This window comes from Pseudorca crassidens, chromosome 3 (genome assembly GCF_039906515.1).
Source record: "Pseudorca crassidens isolate mPseCra1 chromosome 3, mPseCra1.hap1, whole genome shotgun sequence".
Classification (NCBI taxonomy): domain Eukaryota; kingdom Metazoa; phylum Chordata; class Mammalia; order Artiodactyla; family Delphinidae; genus Pseudorca; species Pseudorca crassidens.
The window spans coordinates 36,395,905-36,418,067 of NC_090298.1; the positions used below are offsets into that span (position 1 = coordinate 36,395,905).

The window sequence follows — 22,163 nt, forward strand, 5'->3', positions numbered from 1 at the left end:
TCAAAACAACAACCAACATCTTAAACTCACACAGCAAGCAGTTCTGAGCTGAAAAGTCGTGGAAATGAGGACAATCAACGGCCCTTGTGCTTTTAATTTGCCAAAATGGTCGGAGTAGAAACGTCTGCGCCCGCCCACGACTGCTTCTCGAGGAATTTGTTTTGAGTTTAACAAATTACCAGCAAGTTATGTTTCTCGATGAAAGAAAACAATCATAACCGAGAGGAATAAGGCCACAGGGAGAGTATTTGGCGGTCTTTCGTCGAGTCAGAGGAGCGGAGGAGCAGCAGCAGCAGCATCGACAGCTCTGACCCCGGAGAGGAATCGAAGGCAAACAGCTGCGATTCAAACCTTCCCGCATCCTAGAAAAGCCGCCCCACTTTACAAATGAAGACCGGAAGTCCCGACCTGACCCCGCCCTCCGCTCGCATCGGGGGACGGGACCGGAAGTAGGGGAGGCGGGGGCTCCCAGTCCGGAAGCTGGGCCGCTCCTCTCCGGTTTTTACTTCCGGTACCCCACAAGGAGCTGGTCTGACCTGGTCGTTTCAAACCTGGTTGGGACTTGCATTCTGATGGTCTATCCGAGATAGCTACAGAGGTATAATTTAGTGGAGTAATGGTTATTTAAATAATCTAAGCAATTATACGTCAATAAAGCTGTTAAAAAAATTGGGCAAAGATAGAGACCTTCTTTTCCTAGTTTGCTATCAGAAAATGACTTTAAACAGTTTCTCTTTACCTTTTAAATCTTTTTCTACAATGGCGAGTGGACGCGTCTGCTATATTTATTTATTTCCATTAAAACAAGTATTTATGGAGAGCCTTTTACGTGCTGGGCGTGCTGGGGATAAAGCCGCGAATGAGACCCAGGGTTGAGGATGGGGGCTAGAGATTAACTGGAAAGAAACGACTGGACAGTAATTTGATCACAGCTGTGATAAGTGTTCCTAAGATAAAATACAGAGGTCTGTGGGAGTATATAGTGGGCAGACCTAACCTAGACTGAAGAAATATTTTCACTGAAATCCAAAGGCTAAGTAGGTGTTAGCCAAGTAGAGGGGGAAAGTGTTTCAAGCAGAAGTAACAGCCTTGTGTTAAGGCTCTGAGGCCCAAAGGAAAGATCTGGCCCCTTAAAAGGGCTGAAAAAAAAAACCCAGTTTGGTTTAAGAATGATTAAAGAGAAGAGAGAGGCTCTTCCTAGGGGAGAGAAGCCTGAAATTGGGCTATAGAGGTAGGTAGTACAGATTTATGAATTATGGACTTTATCTTAATAGCAGTGGTAAACTATTACAAGGGCTTTAAGCAAAAGGTGGCAGCACTAAGGGACTGAAGTATAGCTCCTTAAATTCATCTCCATTTTTAAAAGTCTGATATGCAAATTGACCTCAATCTTACGTAAAGTGTAATAAGGGCATCCTCAGACAGCCATGTTTTCATTGATCTGTAACATCAGTTTTATTACACAGTGCTAACTTAGGTCCTATCCAACTCCCACCTTTTCCCCCTCCAGTGTATAAGAACCTCCTATATATAAATTCTGTCTACCACAGAGGGGTTTTGTGGTGCTTTTTGTACTTTAGAAAAATTCCTGGAACTACTGAATAGAGAGTGGATTGTAGGATATGAGAACAGACGTGTGGAGCCCAGTAAAAGGCTTTTGAAAGAGCAACAGGAGAGATGACGGCAGTTCAGACTCAAGACTGGACAGTGAGAATGGAGAGCATAGCTCCAAGAAATATTTAAGAGATCAACTCTTTGGTCTTGGGGATGATTTAAGAGTAGGAGTTAAAAACAATTCCATGGGTTTCTGATTGGGGAAAGTGAGTAGGTGTCAGTGCGATCAACGAGGGGGGAATGTAAGAAGAGTAAATTTAGGGAATAGCATGACAAATTTTGTGAGACCTCCCAGTGGAAACAAGTTAGTAAAGGTCTAGAATCAGGAGATTAGAAATAAATATGGAGGTCAATGGTGATAGATGCTAACTGAAGCTTCAGAGGATGAAATAGTCCAAGGATATTGTGACATGAGAAAAGAATGCTTTGGACTGAGCTTTGAGGAACACCAGTTCTTACAGATTAGGTAAGGGAAAAGAATCCCCCCCAAACACTAAGAAACAGCACAAAAGCTAGAAAGCAAGCTATTGTATTCTAGATGCCTGGGTGTATTCAATTTTGGTGTCTTGCCTAGAGAACAAGCTAAAGAATGAAGTCTTTATTCAACTTAATGACATGGACGTCATTATTGACGAATGAGGTCTGTTGTATATAGTGGTGGCAGAAGCTACAGTGGGTTTGAAGAGCAAATGGGTAAGGAAATGGAAAAAAAAATGGGAAAACACTTGAGAAGCCTGACTAGGAACCAAAGATAGGACTGTAATTGGAGAGAAATGTAAGGGCCAGATTTCTTTTGATGAGAGGAATGGCATGGTCAACAGCTCATGCAAAGGGCCGATGCAGAAAGATTTTTTAAAAAATTACAGACCAAGTAACAATAGAGTTCATGAGAGTGAGAGGGCATGGGATTCAAGCACATGTTGAATAACTGGTTTTTAATAGGTGGAGGGATACTTCTTATACAGGAAGAGGAGGAATGAAGTACATGCAGATGCATTTGTATACATTTGTCTGGTGGCTTTTTTTTTTTTTTTTCCGGTGAAGCAAGTCTTTAGGGAATAAAGGGGCAAGCAGAGTAGAGAGGGTTTGAATTAAACAAGAGAATGAAGAAATGTAAGATTACAGGCAGCACTGACAGCCTAAATGAAGGTGGTGACTATGAATTTATAGCAGTACAAACCTACCAGAAACATGACCTCCAGATGCTTGGATGCAGCAGCAGTGTCCAGTTCGTCCAGGGCTGGCATTTTGCTAGGCTTACATAATACAGCAGTAGCATACATGACCTTAAATTATTTACATCTGCTAAAGTCTAGTCAGCCAAAGACCACCAGGCTCAAGCCTGTAGTCTGACAAAATATTTGACATGTAAGGAAGAAAGCACACTTCAGAGGAAACACAAATGGTGCTCTCCACAGGGGGAGGAGGGCGTCATCGTTGTAAGGTTTGGGTTCCTGCTGAAGCATTCTGAGGAAGCTCTAAGGGAAGAGACCACTTCCTGGTTGGATGCTGTTTCTGCACAGGATTAGAAGCAGGGTTTAACTGCTGTTATCATGAGGTGAGTGCAATTTAGCAATTGGGTATCCCCAGTAAAAGATGGGTGAGGATAGCAAAGCAGGTCTGGAGACATCATTGTTAACAGAGCAGCGGTCACACAAAGAGGTGGTCATGGCCTTGGGGAAAAATGTTTCCTGTTAAATTTGCAGCTGGCTTTACCTGTGTCTGTCCTCCCAGACTGATTAATAGGCAGGGCTACTTCCTTCTTTTTCAGTACGAGCTAATTTTCAGTCCTTCAGTCCTGGACAGGTTTTTACTCTTTTACACCAAGCATCCTCTCTCGATAAATGTGACGATTTTTTTATTAAACAAATTACAACTTAATCCATACTCTACTGTCCTCCCTACAGGTAAGATTGAATGAAATACCTAATCATAGAATTGCCCCTGCTTTCTGACAGCATCTAAGCTAGTGTACCTCCGGTTTCTTAGGCCCTCTCCCAAATTATCCAACCAAAGCCCAAATCCTATAAGTTCTTTTGAACACCCTCTTACTGACATACCCCACAGTTCCGCATGGTGTAAATTCTGCCTCACGACAACAAGTACTAAACCCAGCACATTCAGGTACAGGTATGGTCCTGATAGTCTTTGGCTGAAGAGCACTGACAATACAGAGGATCTGAGTTGATGACACAACTGCCAGGTTCAGACTAATATTTGCACTTTGTTACCAGACACAAGACTAACATTCACTGGCACCTTTGTGTCCTTGCTCATTAAAGATCTGTACTAATAGTCCCTGTTACAAAAGACTTACTGATCCATATTTCTGTTGAAGATACGGCAATCCTAAAGGCCAACTATCGTGGCACACGGCCAACTCTTCCTTTCAGTATGTACTGTTGCAGCTTTAAAGCATGTCCACACATTCTTTGAAGGCCTTCTATCTGATACAGCTTTATAGCAAGCGTCTCACTTAGAACCAAGACACTGTAGCAGAAGTAATGCTGCACGCAGCTTCCAAGGCAGCTTCTTCCAGGTCTTTTGCAATGGCCCCTCAACACCCAGCTGCCATGTTGCAAGAAGCCCAAGCCATGTGGACAGGCCTTGTGTAGGTGGGTCTGGTCGAGTGATGGCTTCAAGTCATCTCAGCCGGGTCATCAGCCATGTGAGTCAAGACGACTCCAGATGATTAGAGCCACCAGCTGTTGGAGCCACCCCTCGTCCTTAGTTTTCCCAGACGAGGCCTCAAAACACTGCAGGATAGAGAAAAGCCACCCCTATTGTACCCTGTCCAAATTCCTGAGCCACAGAAGCATGAGCATAATAAAACGCTTATTGTTTGAAGACACTAAGTTTGGGTGGTTACTTAAGTAGCACTAGTAATCGGAACACACTGATCCTGTTGGTAGCTGTTTTGAGTACAGCAGTAGTTGGTGACAATGAGCTAGCAGATAAACTGGGTGGTTATGCACAGAGCGACTGGGCAAAGTTTAAAGTATATTCAGTTAGCATATTCTTGGCCCCAGTCTAATGTCGGGCCCCGTCCCTACACCCCCTTCCCCCTATCCCTCTGACTTACAGTGAGCACAATCTTTAGAGAACTGCAGATTAAAGTACTAGCCACCATGTTAGGAGCCATTTTGAAAAAAAGAATTCTGACTATTACAATTTCCAAAAGCCCCAATTACATATATATTTCTCTTTTATAATAAGGACACTAAAGAATTTTAATGTTTTATAATTGCTGGTTTTTTTCTGAGTAGATGTATATGTTATTGAAACTCTTGTTCAAAGAATATCTTCTATCCTAGTATAGTTTCTCTGATTTCAAATCTGAACTTTATGATGTCATGTAAAAAAGTTCAACAGAAACTCTTTAAAATACCAGGATACCACTCCAAAAACTTAGAGGAAAGAAAACTATTTAAATTTTATTTTTAAAGTCTAATTTTAATCCAGACCAAACAAACAAGCAGAAAAGTGAGAAAGCTGATTGTATAGGCAGACACAGATGTACCAAATGTAAAACAGTGGGTTATTAACAGAACTATTTACATGCATATTTACAAGCCATCCTTTTGTACATTAAGTTTTACTTTTAGTTAGTTGGAAAAAGATTTTTGACATTGGTAAAAATATTAATTAGGTAGGGCTGAGGTGGTACCACATTATAGTAATAAAAGTATTAGAAAAGTGATTCTCAAGGTATAGCAATTATAAAGCAGATGAAAACTTGAGTGACAAAGATCTAGTAAAATTCTCTAGTAAAAAAGTCAATGCAACTCATGCTATAAAACAAAAATGAGAAAGTCATATAAATAAAGCAGAATAATGTTCCAGGCTTTAGGGTAGTGAGGTTAGGTGAAAAAAACCAATTCTAGAATTGCAGTAAATCCTCAGTGAAGAATCTTGGTTGTTTAGTTGGGAGTTCTTAGTCTTTTTTTTTTAAGCCATTTTAAAAGCCCTTGGTCTCAAATAGCATCTGGATATGTGAATCAGTTGTTAATGATATATTCTAAGACTTCAGTGCTAAAGATATTCATGATTCTGATTCATATTTGAAACTCAATTCATTGAGACACTAAATGTAAAACTAAGTGAAAGCTATAATACTCATATCTAAAAAAGGATGCTACATTTTGCAGTAATATGTATTTCCAGGCTAAGAATTTTTCCCTCAAGGAAAGTAGAATTTAAAGGATAAGCTTCTAACCAGCTAGCAAAATTTACTTTCGACATTTTTCATTTTTTTCAAAATCGATTTTATTGCAGCCAAAACAGTGGAATTAACTGTACATAATAAACTATTTTATATATATACACATTTTAAGTTATAGGGAATAAAGTTTATTTTGGCAGAGAGTGTTAAACAAAATTAAAGTTGCATACATTAGTAACATAACTCAACATCCTTAATTTGGTATAAGTGTGACACATTTTCTTGCTTTCCTGTGTTCTGCTAAATCACCATAACCTAAACTGCTTTATAAAATTGATATGCTGAAATTTAATTTTACTGTTTTCGCTTACGCTCTGATTCCAAACAAAACTTTTCATAAGCTTCTTCTATCTCTGGGTCCATCTCATCATCAATATCATCCAAGTATCTGAAAGAAGCATATATGACAAGTTTAATGTTTTTTAATTCAGAAAATGTCTAAGATACTACGCCATGAAAGTAAATATGTGTCTCCTCACCCCCCCCCATGACCCTTTCTACCAACATGTGACAAAACTATCTTGCCAATCCTACCAATTGCTGATGGGTCTTTCTCCTTCTTCCTCTCCCATTTCTAGTACAAGGCCATATGTTGAAATGCCACAAGTTCATTAGGGCAAAGAGAATATTATGCTTACCAAACAAAACTTTAGAGGATAACCTGAAATTCAATGCCAAGGGCAACTTTAATTTCCAGTAGTATACTCTCGGCAGGGCTGAACCTTCCTAATTGTGCTTGGAAGCACATCCCTGTATTTTTTTCTATTAAACTAGTACATAAAAGTATGTTAACATTAGAAAATCTTACACTGACTTATAATTAAAATGTTACTACTTAGAGACAGAATAAAGGTGGTTCATTTTTTTTTTTAAACCTACAACACATGAGATGGGATAAGAAAAACTGAAGCCACAGACTTAATTTATTTCCACCCTCCACTTATGAAGAGGAGAATCCAAGTAGCATGTCCAAATTCACATGAATTGTTAACAGAACTGGAACTAAACCTCGTAAGTTCTTGGTCCTTCCATATACAAAATGCAGTACGGTCTAACGATAAATGAGTAATACAGTAAAAGTTTATTTTATTACAAAGAATGGCAGATGAAGATTGAGAGATGAGAACAGGACTATAATTTATATATGTCTATCAGTCCAAACATTTTTATATAATTATCTATGTTTTAATTTTAATCGTTTAACAGCTAAGCTTTGAGCCTTTTACTATGTGCCAGGGGGCTGTCTCAGTATTTATGTATCTCATTTAGTTCTCAAAAAAACTCAAGGAGGGGTCTACTATTCCTATTTAATAGATGGAGAAACAGGCACAGAACTTACCTAAGATCTTACAGCATTAGTTACTTATTTAAAGTCTTAGGTATAATAATAGTATTTATTTTATAAAAACTAATTGTTTGAATATGCTACATTAATAGTTTTTCCACCTTAACTATATTTAATTTTCAGAACCATAGTGTTTTCTCTAATATGATTTTCTGAAAATTTTTGGTAAATAACTACTACATATATACCACTATAACACCATTAAATCAAAATGCACATTCTTTCATCATCTTTTCTAGTCTAAACTCCATCTACAAACTGTGGCCACAGAAATTTCACAAAGAAAGCGGCTAAAGATGAGAATTCCCTGGCAGTCCAGTGGTTAGGACTCCACACTTCCACTGCAGGGGGGCCGGGTTCAAGCCCTGGTTGGGGAACTAAGATCATGCTGGCAAGCCACGCGGCATGGCCAAACAAAGCAAAACAACCCCCCCACCAATAAAAAAACCCAAGAAACAACCCAAAAAACCCCAAAAAAGAAAGCAGCTAAACAGAACTTACGGATCACCAGCCCCTGATAAATCTGTTCCATTTTCTTCATAATCTGGAAAAAAGTCTTCTCTTTCAAGTAACTCTTGATATTTCTCTTGGTAATCTACAAAAAATAAAAAATTTTAATGCTGAAAAATATTCATATGAAATGGCCAGTTATCCCTAAAAATGTTTTTAATATTATGGCTTTTCATTTAAGCAGATACATTTAAATAACAGCAAGGTTCCAACTACATATTTAAGAATATCTTTTACAAAACTTATATTCTAATTGGCTTGCTTTATCTCTCCCCGCCCCCAAAATACGCTCATAAATTATACAGTTGGCCCTTTAGGGTCACTGACCCTCCACACAATCGAAAATCCACATATAACTTAGCCCGCCCTCCTTACACACGTTTCCTTTGTATTCGCGATTCAACCAACCCTGTGTAAGTACTGTAGCACATATTTAGAGAAAAAATCCACATATAAACAGACCTGTGCAGTTCAAACCTGTGTTGTTCAGGGGTCAAATGTATATTTAATATTCCTCTAAATATAAGATGGAAATCAAAGCCACTATGAACATAACAGAGTACATTTCACACCCAGTGTGCATGCTGTTTACATTCTCTGCTGCTTCTTTCCATCAGACAAGATATTGTCCTAACTTGTTGGGGAAGAACATGTTTCTTCCATACTACTGTTTTTCCTTCCACAAGGAGGGATTTCAATCAAACCTCCTAGTTTCTGGCTCCCCCATTACTCCTTCCCAAGGAGGTAAAGTGAGCTACCTGGCTGGCAGGTAAGAGCCATCATTGCTTGAAGTTTCTCAATCAGAGGAGGCTAACCTAGCAAATGTTCTGAGCATAGGAGATTTTCTTTTCTTCCCTCTCCTTAGAGACAGCTGGAACGTAGATACCTGATAAATGTTTCAGCTATACTAACTTTCCCTTGGTTGGGCTCTTCTAAGGCAATAACAGGTGATATTATAGCTCTCCATCTGCCAACTGTCTTAAGCAGAGTTACCGAGTATCTTTTAAGATTAGCATGTGTGTATGAAGTCCTTACCTCTGAATAATAAAATTGGTCAGTGTATATTAAAACTAGTTATCTTACAATTAGTTTCTTATGAACAACAGCTACCTCAAATTTTGAGAGGATGATGTAATTACATTTAACTCGATAGAGACCATGTTTTTCCAAGATTGTCAGTCTCTATAAAACTCTAATTCTAGCTTAAAGGGTTAGTGATATTTTGATACCCAATCTTGGCAATTTGGAGACAATTTTAACTATAAAACCTTCCTGCAACAAATACTTAAGGCAACAGATAAAACATTCTTTTAAATGTACGAATGAGTTCACACACACACACACACAATCAAGTCACCAGATGACAGAAACGAGAAGGGAACTGAAAGCCATACATAACTACTGCAGCTGGGAGGCTGATAGACCAGGTGGTATTATGAACAAAGGGTTTCGATTTTAAAACCCACAGAAGGTCAGAAAGCAAGGCCTTGAGTCCATGTGAAACAGAGAGATGGAATTCATGCCCCAAGTCCATCCCACCAACACAAAGGCTGAACATTCAAAGAACTGGTATTGCAAGCAAAAGGTGAACCAAGGAAAAACAAAAAACACCTCGGTGGCAAAGGGAGATGGCAAAGAAGCTTGCTTGTCTCTGCCTGGGTTTGGAGTGAGGACAGAAGTACTCTGAAGAAACTGGTTCCCCAGAGAATTTTTAACAATGGGCCTGCACTTCAAATTTCTATTATCCACATAAAGAATCCCTACGACAAGAAAATAGAAACTTGTTCCAAGCCAGTATTACCGCTGTGGCTCCTGGCACAAGCAAATATAAACCCCCCTTTGGAGAGATGTTCCTACAATCCAAGCCACAAGTTTTCATAAACAAAAACAAACAGGCGGTTAAAACGCTGGAGCTGTCATGAAGGGCCATAGTATATGCAACTTAACTTCAAATGATTTAGAAAAAAAAAGTGAGTGTGGAGAGAACAAATAATAAATGGAGTAAACTGTTGAAGGTACATCTGAGTAAAAGGTAGATGGATGTTCTTTGCACAGTTTTTACTTTTATAACTTTACTGTAAGTTTGAAATCACTTCCACAAAAAAAGTTTAAGAAAGACAGTTAAATATGAGACTGCAAAACAAGAACACAACATAAAGCATTTTGTATATGACAATTAGAAATAACAGGGTTAGAATTAAAAGAAAACAAAAATATGAAGCAAAAATAAGCATGTTTAGAATGATGAGAAAAAAAGGACTCAAAACTTTAAGATCAAGATACTTTGAACAAAATGCAGAAACAAAATTCAGTTTGAAAACCAAATTGAATTTCTATAAATAAAACAGCCACTAGAAATAAGTAGGAAAAACAGATTGGACAAAGATGAAGATCGAAGAACCAAAATGAATCAAGGTAGCCTCAAAGAATAAGGGACGAAGGGAAATTTGTCTCACCAGACATAGCAAGATTTACAGTAGGTAAGAATAATTAAGAATGCAGTATTGGTGTCAAGACAAACAAGAAGAAAGATCCACATTCATGGACACAGGAATAAGACACAAATCTACAGGGAGTTACATGGTACACAGAGGAACGTTTTGTCCAAGAGAGGAAGGATGACCTGTTGCTGAGATGAGTAACTATAGAATATTTAAGTCCTACCATTTACCACATATAAAAACTAGCCAGATGGATTAATCACCTAAATATAAAAAGCAACAAGGTTTAGAAGACAATGGAATTTGATCATAGTAAGGAAACTAAGTCACAGAGAGCACAAACAAGACTTTAACACTCAAAGCTTCTAAGTGACAACACATGAAATGGAAAGACAGCACATACTAGGAGAAACTAAGGATCACTTTCCAGGCCATGTAAGTAATTACAAATCAGTGAGAAAGACAAATGATCCAACAGAAATACAGGCAAAGGACACAAACAGGTGATTCTCAAACAAAGAAATCAAGAGGTCAATAGAAACATGAAAAGAAATTCACTACCACTAGTAGGGAAATAAAAGTTTACAATTTCATACAAACAGACTGACAAAAAAATAGGTCTGGTATCAATAAGTGTTGCCAACAATGGGAAATAGGAACTTTCACATGTTGCTGGTGGGAATATTAAGTGGTATAATCATGATGGAAAGCAGTTTAGCAACATTTAGTGAAGTTGAAGATGCATATAGCCTATAATGTAACAATTCTACTTTGTTACCCTAAAGAAGTTCCTGCATGTGCACAAAGATTCTTAAAGATGTTTGCGCAGCACTGTGGGTAGTAACGAGTGTGAACCAACCAACCATCCACAAGTGGGAGGGGATCCATAAACTGTGGTTTACTCTGAGTAGGTTATTATTTGGCATTTAAAATGAATGAACTAAACCTATATATATATCAATCAACATGAACACCAAAAATACTGAATAAAAAATAAGTTGCAAAAAAGATGTGCACAATAAGGCACCATTTAGGTCAATACTGCTGTGTATGGCAACACCTATCATTTACAGCCATACATGAAGTAAAAAGACAGCACAGGGACACCAATGTCAGGACGGTAATTACCTCTGTGGGGGGAAGTTATGGAAGGACTGGACTTGAAGGTGAGGTATCAATTATAGAAACAGAGAATGGTTATTACTATCTATAAAGGGTTTTATTTCTTTGAAAAGACCCAAAGTATATATTGATAAGTGAAATTGGTTCAATCTTGACAGTGAATCAATATGCCCTTTTTTGTGTGTGGTTTTAATATTTTTGAATATTTCATAATTTAAAATTGAGAAGTTAAGTGCTTCTTCTTTCTACCCCTTTGTGCTAGAGGCACAGGACAGTCAGTGCCTGCTATCCAGAGGAAACAAATGGGAAAATTCTGATAAGCTGGTTGTAAGTTTGTTCAAAGTGGGGAAATGTTCTCTTGCTCACAGTGCAGTTCTGTTGATCACAATTAAAGCACTCATTCTATAAAACGGCTCTTTTCTGGGAAGGGAAGTGTGCAGAGATTTAGATTTTAATTAACTGACCCACCAAATATTAATAAGATTCACAATTTTTAGTATCTGCAAGTATTAACCCGTACCAATGAAAGCTGCTGACTATATAGTGAACTATATAGTATAACTACCCCTTCCGCTTTAACTACCTGAAAGTTTAGAGTATAAAAACAAAATATTAGAGGAAATATAAAATAAAAATGCTTGCATTTAATTGAGGGATTCTTCCAATCCTTCACTGTTAGGGTGACAAGACACTATATACTGAATCAAATGTTCGATGTGAAATGGTTCCAAGTGGTAACTCTAAGAATATTCTAGTGAGACAAACCTTTACCCTATATTTTAGAACGATGTGAACTCTTCAAAATGCTACAACTTTGTGCCAGTGAGGGTATGGTTTTCTGTAATTTACTATCTTACCAAAAAATGGTCGGAAAATGACTGAGACAACATACCTGGATCAGCGGCAGTGAAAGGAACACCATCAGATGTATAAAATGTTGGCTCATTCTAGGAGGAATCAGAGCGATTAAAACATGTTATCATTTCAGAATTGCTTTTTTAAAGCACATTAATTGAGCATGGCTGATTTCATTCATCTGTACCTGATAATACAAAAACAAGCAAAAAACTAAATTCCTAGCAGCCATTTTCATTTCACTGGGAAAGTCTATGGTCTTCAGATTACTATTCTATTATCTCAAGTTCTTGTGGGTCTAACCCCACCGTCTGCCGCCTGTCACACCCTTGGTGACTTGGTGCGTCGTCGTGCACTGTGATTTAGTGTCAGCTGATTTTTAGTTGTGGTTCCCACCCCCTGCAACCATTTTTTTCTTTAAGTATTTCCAAGACTGGATTGTAAGAGCATTCCTCCATAGTTTCTTTCTGTTTGATCCTGTCGAGAGCTTCAGGGCATCACTGGCCTGGTAATCATTTTCGCTTTCTTAATTTACTTTACTACAAAATGCCAAGTAAAAGTTTGAAATGCAGGCCTTTGATCATGAATTCTCTGGAAAAACTGCTTTGAGGAATCCCTACACTCACCCAAGTCCAAGTCAAACCTTATTCATTTCCCTTGCCATTGAATGGCTCTTTGTCTAGTCTACCCTTTCACTGAGGATTCCTTCCATGGCTGCCATGTGACTCTAAGCCAGTGAAAAGAGTTATTAGGTATTAAATTCTGAGATAAGTTTATGTAACTTATCTACAAATTGCCAAAATTGAATTCAAGCAATAACCAAATTTAAAATGCAAACACTGGCATACCATAAAATAATTAGGATCATTTTCAGGTGTTGCTTCCCTGTATGTTGAAGTTGCATGGACTCTACCCCAGTTACTTGACCGGAGTTCTACAAGCTTCAAGAGCATCTGTTTTACATCTCTGCAGACAAAAGTTGAAAATGAGTTAAAACGAGCAAGTGTCATTGTGCTCTAATATATCACAGATGCCTAAAACGTTGTTTCAAAAATTTAACATGCTTTGATATTCTAGACATTTCCTTTAATAACACAAATTTATCTTTTAAAAAAAATGCACATCACTCCTTTACTATACTGATCTGGAAAAAAGGATCTAGTACAGTTATGCTCAAATGCGTACTGGGCCCAAGTGGCAGGCCAAGCAACTGGAACATGATTCAGAAATCTGGCACAGTGAAAGACACACTTGGACGTGATCAAGAGGCATTTCACTACCACAAAGTAATAAGGCAGCGGAGGGATTCTAACACGTGAGAGGATGAACTCCTACACCTTGGAAATCAAGGAGCTTATCCCATGTTGGTGTAAGGAATGGCTCATTTTCTGATGACCACACGTGGGAATATTTCAACAGTCATCAGAAACCCCAGAAGGTTTTTTTTTTAATTATATAATTTTAAAATCTACAAACAATAAGTGCTGGAGAGGGTGTGGAGAAAAAGAAACCCTCCTGCACTGTTGGTGGGAATGTAAATTGATACAGCCACTATGGAGAACAGTATGGAGGTTCCTTAAAAAACTAAAAATAGAATTACCATATGACCCAGCAATCCCACTACTAGGCATATACCCTGAGAAAACCATAATTCAAAAAGAGACATGTACCACAATGTTCATTGCAGCACCATTTACAACAGCCAGGACATGGAAGCAGCCTAAGTGTCCACAGACGAATGGATAAAGAAGATGTGGCACATATATACAATGGAATATTACTCAGACGTAAAAAGAAACGAAATTGAGTTATTTGTAGTGGGGCGATGGACCTAGAGTCTGTCATACAGAGTGAAGTAAGTCAGAAAGAGAAAGACAAATACCATATGCTAACACATATATGTGGAATCTAAAAAAAAAAAGTTCTGATGAACGTAGGGGCAGGACAGGAATAAAGACGCAGATGTAGAGAATGGACTTGAGGACCCGGGGAGGGGGAAGGGTAAGCTGGGACAAAGTGAGAGAGTAGCATTGATATATATACACTACCAAATGTAAAACAGATAGCTAGTGGGAAGCAGCTGCATAGCACAGGGAGATCAGCTCGGTGCTTTGTGACCACCTAGAGGGGTGGGATAGGGAGGGTGGGAGGGAGACACAAGAGGGAGGGGTTATGGGGGTATATGTACACGTATAGCTGACTCACTTTGTAACACAGCAGAAACTAACACAACATTGTAAAGCAATTATACTCCAATAAAGATGTTAAAAAAATTAAAAATTAAAAAAAAATTATATACTTTTTTGTAAAAGTAAATACAACACATAAACATCCAGGATTGATCCCAATCTTCTGCAGGCAGGGAGGAAATATTTGTTTCAATCGCCACGCATATTACATTCATTCTCCACTGGAATGACTACAGCCACCCAGTCACCTGACTACAGAATAATACAGGACTGGCCCCTGGGAACATAAATAGGCTCTCTTGTTTTCCCTCATTGGTCACGCCTAACATGGTTCCCCCAACCCTTACTCAAGCAGATCCTTAGTAATAGACAAAGCATTAGCAACCCCCCGCCCCCGAATTACTTCCTGTCCACCCTCTTGGACAAATCTTCCCTTGCTTGGACTGACAACCCTGCCCCAGAGGTGCATTCTGACTAGACTGCATGAAGGGAGTGGGTCCAAGAGAAAAAAATGGCTAATATGAAATTGGGAGCCACTGGTCCCCATCTGGATCTACAACTTACAGATGCGGTCAGTTTGATATGTGTAGGGGAGAAGTGCAGAGGAATGGGATGGGCAGGGAGGGTGTCCTTGGGAGTAGTTTGTCTGCTGCTCACCCTCCCTTCTTGGCCTTGCCCTGGGCAGCCACAGCGTCCATGGCTTTACACACAGTCTCCTCATCCCCCAGGAACTGCACAGGCGTGATGGGCTTCATGTTCTTGTCCAATTCACGGTCAGCAGGCTCAGCTCCACGATAAGCTCTTCGGAGACCCTCTCTGCTTGACAATGCCCCTGGAGGCGGGTGCCGTGGGCTACAGCCAATACCCGTTTCCCCTTCTTGATCTGGGAAACTATTTCTTCCTTCCAAAAGGGCAGAGCTCTGGTAATAGTATCCTTCAGACTCTCACGGGAGGGTAGCTAACCTGCAGTGAGGTCTCCATGCCTTCGATCCTCACTGATGCTGCTGTGGAAGGGATGACTGGGCTCCACTGGAGGTAGTGGGACTTCAGAGGAGCGCCTTCAGATCTTCACTGGGCCTCGCTGCGCTTGGCAGTGGTTTCTGCTTTACTGAGGCCAGAGCCCTCACTGCCGCCCACTGAGGAGCCTGTCCTCGCCTCTGAGAGCCACATTTGGTCAACGGCACCCAGCACTGTCCAGAGGGTCTGACGTGCTCTCTTACGCACTGAGGTGAAGTCTACATGCTCGCAGCCCACTGCCTGGCTCCTGCTGTCTTTTTTTTTTTAAGACAGGCTTGAAATTTATTCCATGTAACTGTGGCTATATATGGTTCTTAAAGGCAGTGCGATCCTGCTAACACTTTTATACCTCCAACTGGACTTACAGTAGTACTTTACCCAAATATTTATTGAGCTTAAAAGTATTAATCATTTTATTTTTAATGGACTCATATTCCCCCAGGAATATCTTAACTTCTTCCATTCATAAGCATAATTGAAGAAAAGTGGTTAGGTGAGCAGAAGCCATAGGTAAAAAAAAATTTCTGTAGATCTATAAAGAGTATTCTGATGAAGCACAACAGATTAAAAACAACCCCAAATAAAAAGCAAGGAATTGAGATCTACTGGCTGTCTATATTACTTCTTTTCCTACCTGCTGCAATTTGCGTCTAGGACAACATTTTCAATTCTCTGAATAACTTCTTCCATATCAGTCTTTCCTTTTTCCTTCCAGGCATCTTCTAAAACTGACCCTGTCAACTAAAAAAGCAAGTATCAGTCAAATAAAGAATTCAATAAAGTACAGAAATTCTAAAAAGATATTAGTAGTAGTTCAAGCATTCTTTAAATAAGATGAATTTAGCAAGTTAAATATTCCTAATTATTTTCTACCATCTAATATTCAGGAATCGCTATACTTTTTCTTGACAGGGAAAAGGAATGAACTATAGCAGAAGTTTAATCATAGGCTTTATATGCCAATGACTGTATGGCATGTTTGCTATATGACCAAGGCTATAAAATTTTAATCAACATATCACTTTTTGAAATATGCAACATCCAACAAGTGTAGAAACTCAGAATTTAAAAAACACAATCAGGAAAAAATGAGTTAAGGATATAAGCAGGTAATTCACAGAAACTAAAAAAATGGCTTACAAACAAAAAAAAGCTTTAATTCACTAGTGATTTTAGTCACAGAAATGCAAATTAAAATGAGCTTTTTGTTTTTACTCATCACGATGACAAAATAAAACCTAGGATTGATTCTCTCCATCACTGATAAGGATATGGGAAAAGAGGTATACTCATTCACTGTTGGTGGGAACACACTCTGGTTCAGCATTTGGAAGGGAAATTTGGCATTACTTATCTAATTAAGGTATACATGCTCACTGAGCCACCAAATCTATGGGTAAGAATTTAAGTTACATAAACAACTGCATATATTACTGACAGTGCTACAGTGGCTAAACTGAAAATAACTGCTCAAGGATGGAATGCATAAACAATGTGCATGCATACAATGGAACACTGGGAAGCTACTGAGGAAAGAGCCATGCAAAAATCCAAGACCTTCATTTGGTGGCGAAAAAGCCAGCCACATCAGAGTAAGATCTTACGAGAGCACACATGCAGATAGAGGAAGGGAAAGAAAGGGACTTTACGTATGGAGCGGAGTGAAGGACTTCCATTTTTCACTTTTAAATTTCTTATATTAAACACTAAGTATATATTGCCTTCCCAATATTAAATTTGAGAGTAAAGTAAAATGTCAATATTTAACTTAAATAACTAACTCTTGGATCTATTTGTGCATTATATGTACTTTCCTTCCTCTAAATTATACACTAAAGGGATGAAACAGTTACATTTTAAGAAAAAAATACGTAAAACCTACCTTCAGTAATTTTACTGCACAAATTAAGTTGTCGTCCATAGGATTAGAAAAGAGGGCATTCAGCAACTCCCGAAGACCGACCTGAAGAATGTCTGCCCTTGTAACCTGCCCATTTGTTCCTTTGATCTTTTGGGGAGAAGAAAATGAAAAGCAACTATGCCAAAATATAACACAGATATACAAATGGTCTAACAAAGTGCTGGCAAAATAAGTGGTTTAAGTTAAACAATACAAAACATATGGTCAGGGTCTTCCCTGGTGGTGCAGTGGTTAAGAATCTGCCTGCCAATGCAAGGGACACAGGTTCGAGCCCTGGCTGGGGAAGGTCCCACATGCCGCGGAGCAACTAAGCTCGTGCTCCACAACTACTGAGCCTGCGCTCTAGAGCCCGCGAGCCACAACTACTGAGCCCACGTACCACAGCTACCGAAGCCCACACGCCTAGAGCCTGTGCTCTGCAACAAGAGAAGCCATGACAATGAGAAGCCCGCGCACTGCAACGAAGAGTAGTCCCCGCTCGCCACAACTAGAGAAAGCCCGCGCACAGCAACAAAGACCCAACACAGCCAAAAATAAATAAATAAATTTATATATATATAAAAAAATATATGGTCAGGATAATTTAAGCCTCCTTTAATATTACCACTTCATAAAGCAGTCTCTAGCCTATTAACACCTTTTTGGGAACACAGAGCTTTTTTCTGCTTTTTATACTATTTAAAAATACTCTAACTTGCATCAGAATACAACATGTATCTCAGCTCTCTGGCTTGAAGAACTGTAGGTTCAGGAGCCATGCCTTATCTTTATAACTCCCACCACACATATCATGACTTCTACATAGGAAGTTCAACTGCGTTCTTGAAGTGACAATTCATTTAAGGTACATTTTATATTGGTGTTCTTATTTGGCTTATACAAAAATAAACTGAGAAAGATTACGGCATGAGAGTTTTTTAAAAATTAAGGTTATCTGTGGTAAAAAGGGATAGTAAATTAGGCACGAGATTGCACAAAGACCTTTTAGATGCACTGACTGAGATGTACATTTGACGGTGGATTCGTGTGTCTTTTCAGTGGTATTTACAATACTAAGTCCTCAAATCAGAGTTTAAGAAGGTATACCGATATCTGGGACTAACTAGTTAAAAAAAAAAAAAAATCAAGCAAATCCATTACAAAGTAATATTCAGCACTTAATGTTGCCTCCCAACAAGCATATACTCAAGTATGCCACCAATTTAGCTGTAGACTTTGTACAAATACATTCTATATAGAAGATTAATATATAAAATAGGACCAAAAAGAACTACTGTAGGTGAATTAGGTGAAAAAAAAAACCCAAAAAACACAGAAACTCTAGTCTCTCCCCTCTTCAAAGTTTTATGCTCTGCAAGGCAAGTTGCTTTTGGGTCACCATCTGAAAGTCAACATACTAAATGTGCTAATATTTATGATACAAGGATTCAAAAAGGTGTGACTATCTGTATTCCAAAAGCTTGAAATCACATGTAAACCATGGCTTTCCAAAAGTACATAGCTTAGTAACTATCTCCCAACACTGCCCATGAACAGGAAGACAAAATGGTACATATGTTCCATTTGAGGACAGATACTACCATGAGTAGGTACTGAGACTATTTTCTTTATCTCCCATTTCACTCTTAATGTTATAAAAGAGTAAACACAAATTCCTTATTGAGATCAATTTATATTCTCAGGCTTTGTCAGTACTAAAAAGAAAAATTTCTCCTCACCTCCAGGTTAAGATAAAGTTCTCCCAGAAAGAGTACAAATGCATGGAATCGTTTTCGAGTCACTTCGTCCCCTTTTGCAGCTTGATCTTTAACTTCATATTCAGTCCGACATCTAATAAAGACATACCTTTTGTAATCTCACATTGCTTTGTTTTTTAAATAGTCAAACAAGATGACCATTTGTCAGTTTGGTTGTTCACAAGCAATACAGAGGCAAGTACAATGCACCAACACTCTGATTTTCTGTAATAAAAAGTGTTCCTGTCTATTGTAGCGATCAGAATATGTACTATCTTTTCATACAAAGATTCCTAGTTTTAAGAAACTGATAAGAATAGTTGAAAATAAACCTATTACTAGAACAAACTGTAACAAGTTACAGCTACATAGATTTCATGAGGTTCGTTGTATATTGGCACTAAAAAACAAAACAAAAACCCTCACTGCCTCACCTTATTTATTGTCTCATAGGCTTTTTAAGAAAGCACTGTTTTTATGCGAAGTATCCCTAAAATATTCTGCTCTTGCTGAAATACGAACTTTGAACAGAGCTTTAAAAAAGATATATAAATACAGGTGACGTCCAACTAAGCTGAAAATGAATTCTTATTAAGCCCATTATTCTTAGAATTTCTATTATACGAATCAGAGAAGTGAAGTAAGAGGAGGAAGTCCCCAATTGAAACCACACAGAAACATAGAAGGCAATTAATCTGGTCTTTGTCTGGGTCTTTGTTTCTAATAGAGACTAAAGGAGTCAATTTATTTTCCCTTGTTTGATTTCTCCCTGACTTGGTGCATTCACCTTAGAGCTTACATAGCTCTTATTATCTAAAATAATCACAATAAGCCTGTCATTGTCTATACCAATGAATTATGGTGTCAGCTGTTACTAAAACGGATTTTTAAAATTTACTTTTAATGTTCACCATTTTGGTGTTAAGATTTTTTTATTTTTATTGATAAGGTGTAAGAACATTCTAGAAAAGTCATGCGTTTTATAAAAATGATTTTGATAGTTCTCCTTTTAAAGACCAAGGGAGCAGCTTATGAAGGCTTAATGGCTTTCATACCTGAGGTACCAATTTAAAAAAATTTTCAAAAAGAACCTAAAAAGTCATTTCTTGTCCAAGAATTTACCTTGGTTCAGTTTATGTATCAATCATAAACCCAGCTTAGCTTATTGTGCCAATGCTTACAAGCTATATTAAATGAGCAACATCTGCTGTTTGAGTCAGACATGGAAAGATATTGGTCATCTTCTCATACATATTAATTCCTCATCAGAAAAAAAGTTGGGATATCTATAAATAGAACACTGGTTAATAATGGAAAGGATCAGTTAATTAATGCCAATTCAGTTATCCAAGCACCTTGTTGGCTGCTTTCCTTTCTCTTTCCTTTTATGACTTTTCAGGTAAGAGCTTCGATGAAATGACCTTTTTGTTTTATCAACGCCATTACTATTAGATTATATATTAATATATGTTAATGTACGTACAAATGCAAATCCCTACCCTTGTACATGGTTGATTATCTAGGTGAGAGGAAAGACTCTAAAACTTTAAGCTAAAGACTTTCAATTATAAAATTAATACATGGCTATTTCAAAAAGGTTAAAACAGAAAAATATAAAGGATAAAGACACTGCAGCCCAGAAATAACTGCTGAAGGTTACTGAAGTTACTGAAGGTAACTGAAGGTAACTGAAGTTACTGAAGGTAACTTCTATCTGTTTCAAAGTATTCTACATTTTTAAGTTAACAGAATTATGATCTTTTCACTTGTTATATGATTAGTGTTCGTCCATGTTGATAGCTTTGACAGTATCCTAGTACTAGAGAAGCACACACAGGGGATACAGAGTCAAAAGAGCCAGAAGAGTGATTCTCAACCATGACTGCATAGTAGAATCACTTGGGGAGATTTATAAACCATGCCCACACTCTCCTTCAGTCTAATTATATCAGAATTTCCAAGACTGGGGGCTTAGCTCCATTTTAAGTCTCTAGGTAACTCCAAGGCAGAGCCAGGGGTGAGTAGCACAAGGGAAGATAAGCAAGCCTTTCTACCATCCTACCTCCTCAAAGTGCCAACTTTCACATCTTTCCAAAAGCTATAATTTGTACTTTAATGATTAGGTAAGGTTGGATATTTCTGTAACTTTGTCATTTATATTTTTCCAAACTGCACCTATCCAGAGTCATTCCAAATACTTCTATTAAAAATAGAAATATTTCTGGCCTTTTTCTTATTCATTCCTAAGAGGCCCCTCTTTTCATATTAAATAAATGAGCTCACTGCCATGTTGTTACAAATGTCCCTATTTTTACTTCACTTCTTATAAATTTATGACCCCTCCAATATTATAATCTATATGAAATTAAGTTTAATCTCTTGTTTTAGGGCCTGTAGGTATCATGTCTTGCTTAAAATGGCTTTACCAACCTAATATTTTTGTTTGTCATTTTTTCCCCTAGTATTTACTGTTTCAGTTTTATATCTGAAATATATTTTGGTGTAAAGAATGAGACAGGAACCCATCTTTGTTTTTTTTCTTCCCAAATGACTAGCCAGTTATGTCAGCAGCACAATTTGTCTTTTACTTATGTATCTGAAGTGTCACCTTCGTTAAAAGCTTAATTTTCAAGTGTCTCTGGAGTGTACTTTTGGAGTCTTTACTCTGTTCCAGTGCAGTTTAACCACACGATGGAATACTTTGCAACCATTAAAAGTATCTTTAAAGAACTAACAGGCAATCTCTAATAAACTCAAAGACAACCTTGTTATTGAATAAAACAACTCAGATTATAAGAAAATTCATTTCCCTACATTAGCTCATTAATTCAATGTCATCCCAAAACATAAATAAGTAACAACATTTGTGTAATTTCACATGCTGATTCTAAAGTTCAGAGAAAATAAGCATGCAAGAATAGCAAAGAAGACTACACACACACACACACACACACAGACACACAAACGAATGGGGAACTAACTAGACTAGTGTGAAAAAATGAGAGTTTTTTAATAGCCTGGTAATAAAACAGGAAGAGAACAAGTAATGAATGGAATAGAATGAAAGTCCAGAATCAATGCAAATATAAGGATGTAGTGTGATAAAGGCAGCAGTTCTAATAAGGAATGGATCATTCAAAAAAGTGGTATGGGAAAAATTGGTTAAACATGTGGCAATAAATGAAATTAGA

The 22,163-nt window shown here is 37.9% G+C and overlaps 2 protein-coding genes and 1 pseudogene across 7 annotated transcripts in view; all 3 read right to left on the reverse strand.

The window, feature by feature from the left end:
- C3H5orf34 (chromosome 3 C5orf34 homolog) overlaps window positions 1-408 on the reverse strand; it is a 31,222-nt gene extending 30,814 nt beyond the window's left edge. For 2 of the 3 annotated variants that reach the window (XR_010941951.1, XM_067730631.1), the window contains exon 1: window positions 180-408. The gene's annotated coding sequence lies outside the window, so the exon portion shown is untranslated. Of the gene's footprint in view, window positions 1-30 lie in introns of all 3 variants that reach the window. The other variant, XM_067730632.1, reaches the window with a different exon arrangement.
- A 5,447-nt stretch (window positions 409-5,855) lies between these two features.
- Window positions 5,856-22,163, reverse strand: part of PAIP1 (poly(A) binding protein interacting protein 1) — a 42,455-nt gene continuing 26,147 nt past the window's right edge. For all 4 annotated transcript variants that reach the window (XM_067730646.1, XM_067730645.1, XM_067730643.1 and 1 more), the window contains exons 5-11: window positions 18,955-19,066; window positions 17,198-17,323; window positions 15,950-16,056; window positions 12,958-13,075; window positions 12,147-12,201; window positions 7,683-7,776; window positions 5,856-6,224 (exon numbers count right to left, since the gene is read on the reverse strand). In XM_067730646.1, coding sequence (XP_067586747.1) covers window positions 6,131-6,224; window positions 7,683-7,776; window positions 12,147-12,201; window positions 12,958-13,075; window positions 15,950-16,056; window positions 17,198-17,323; window positions 18,955-19,066 — 706 coding nt within the window. In that variant the 3' untranslated portion in view covers window positions 5,856-6,130. The remainder of the gene's footprint in view (window positions 6,225-7,682; window positions 7,777-12,146; window positions 12,202-12,957; window positions 13,076-15,949; window positions 16,057-17,197; window positions 17,324-18,954; window positions 19,067-22,163) is intronic.
- On the reverse strand, window positions 13,082-15,573 carry LOC137220553 (phosphoglycerate mutase 1-like; annotated as a pseudogene).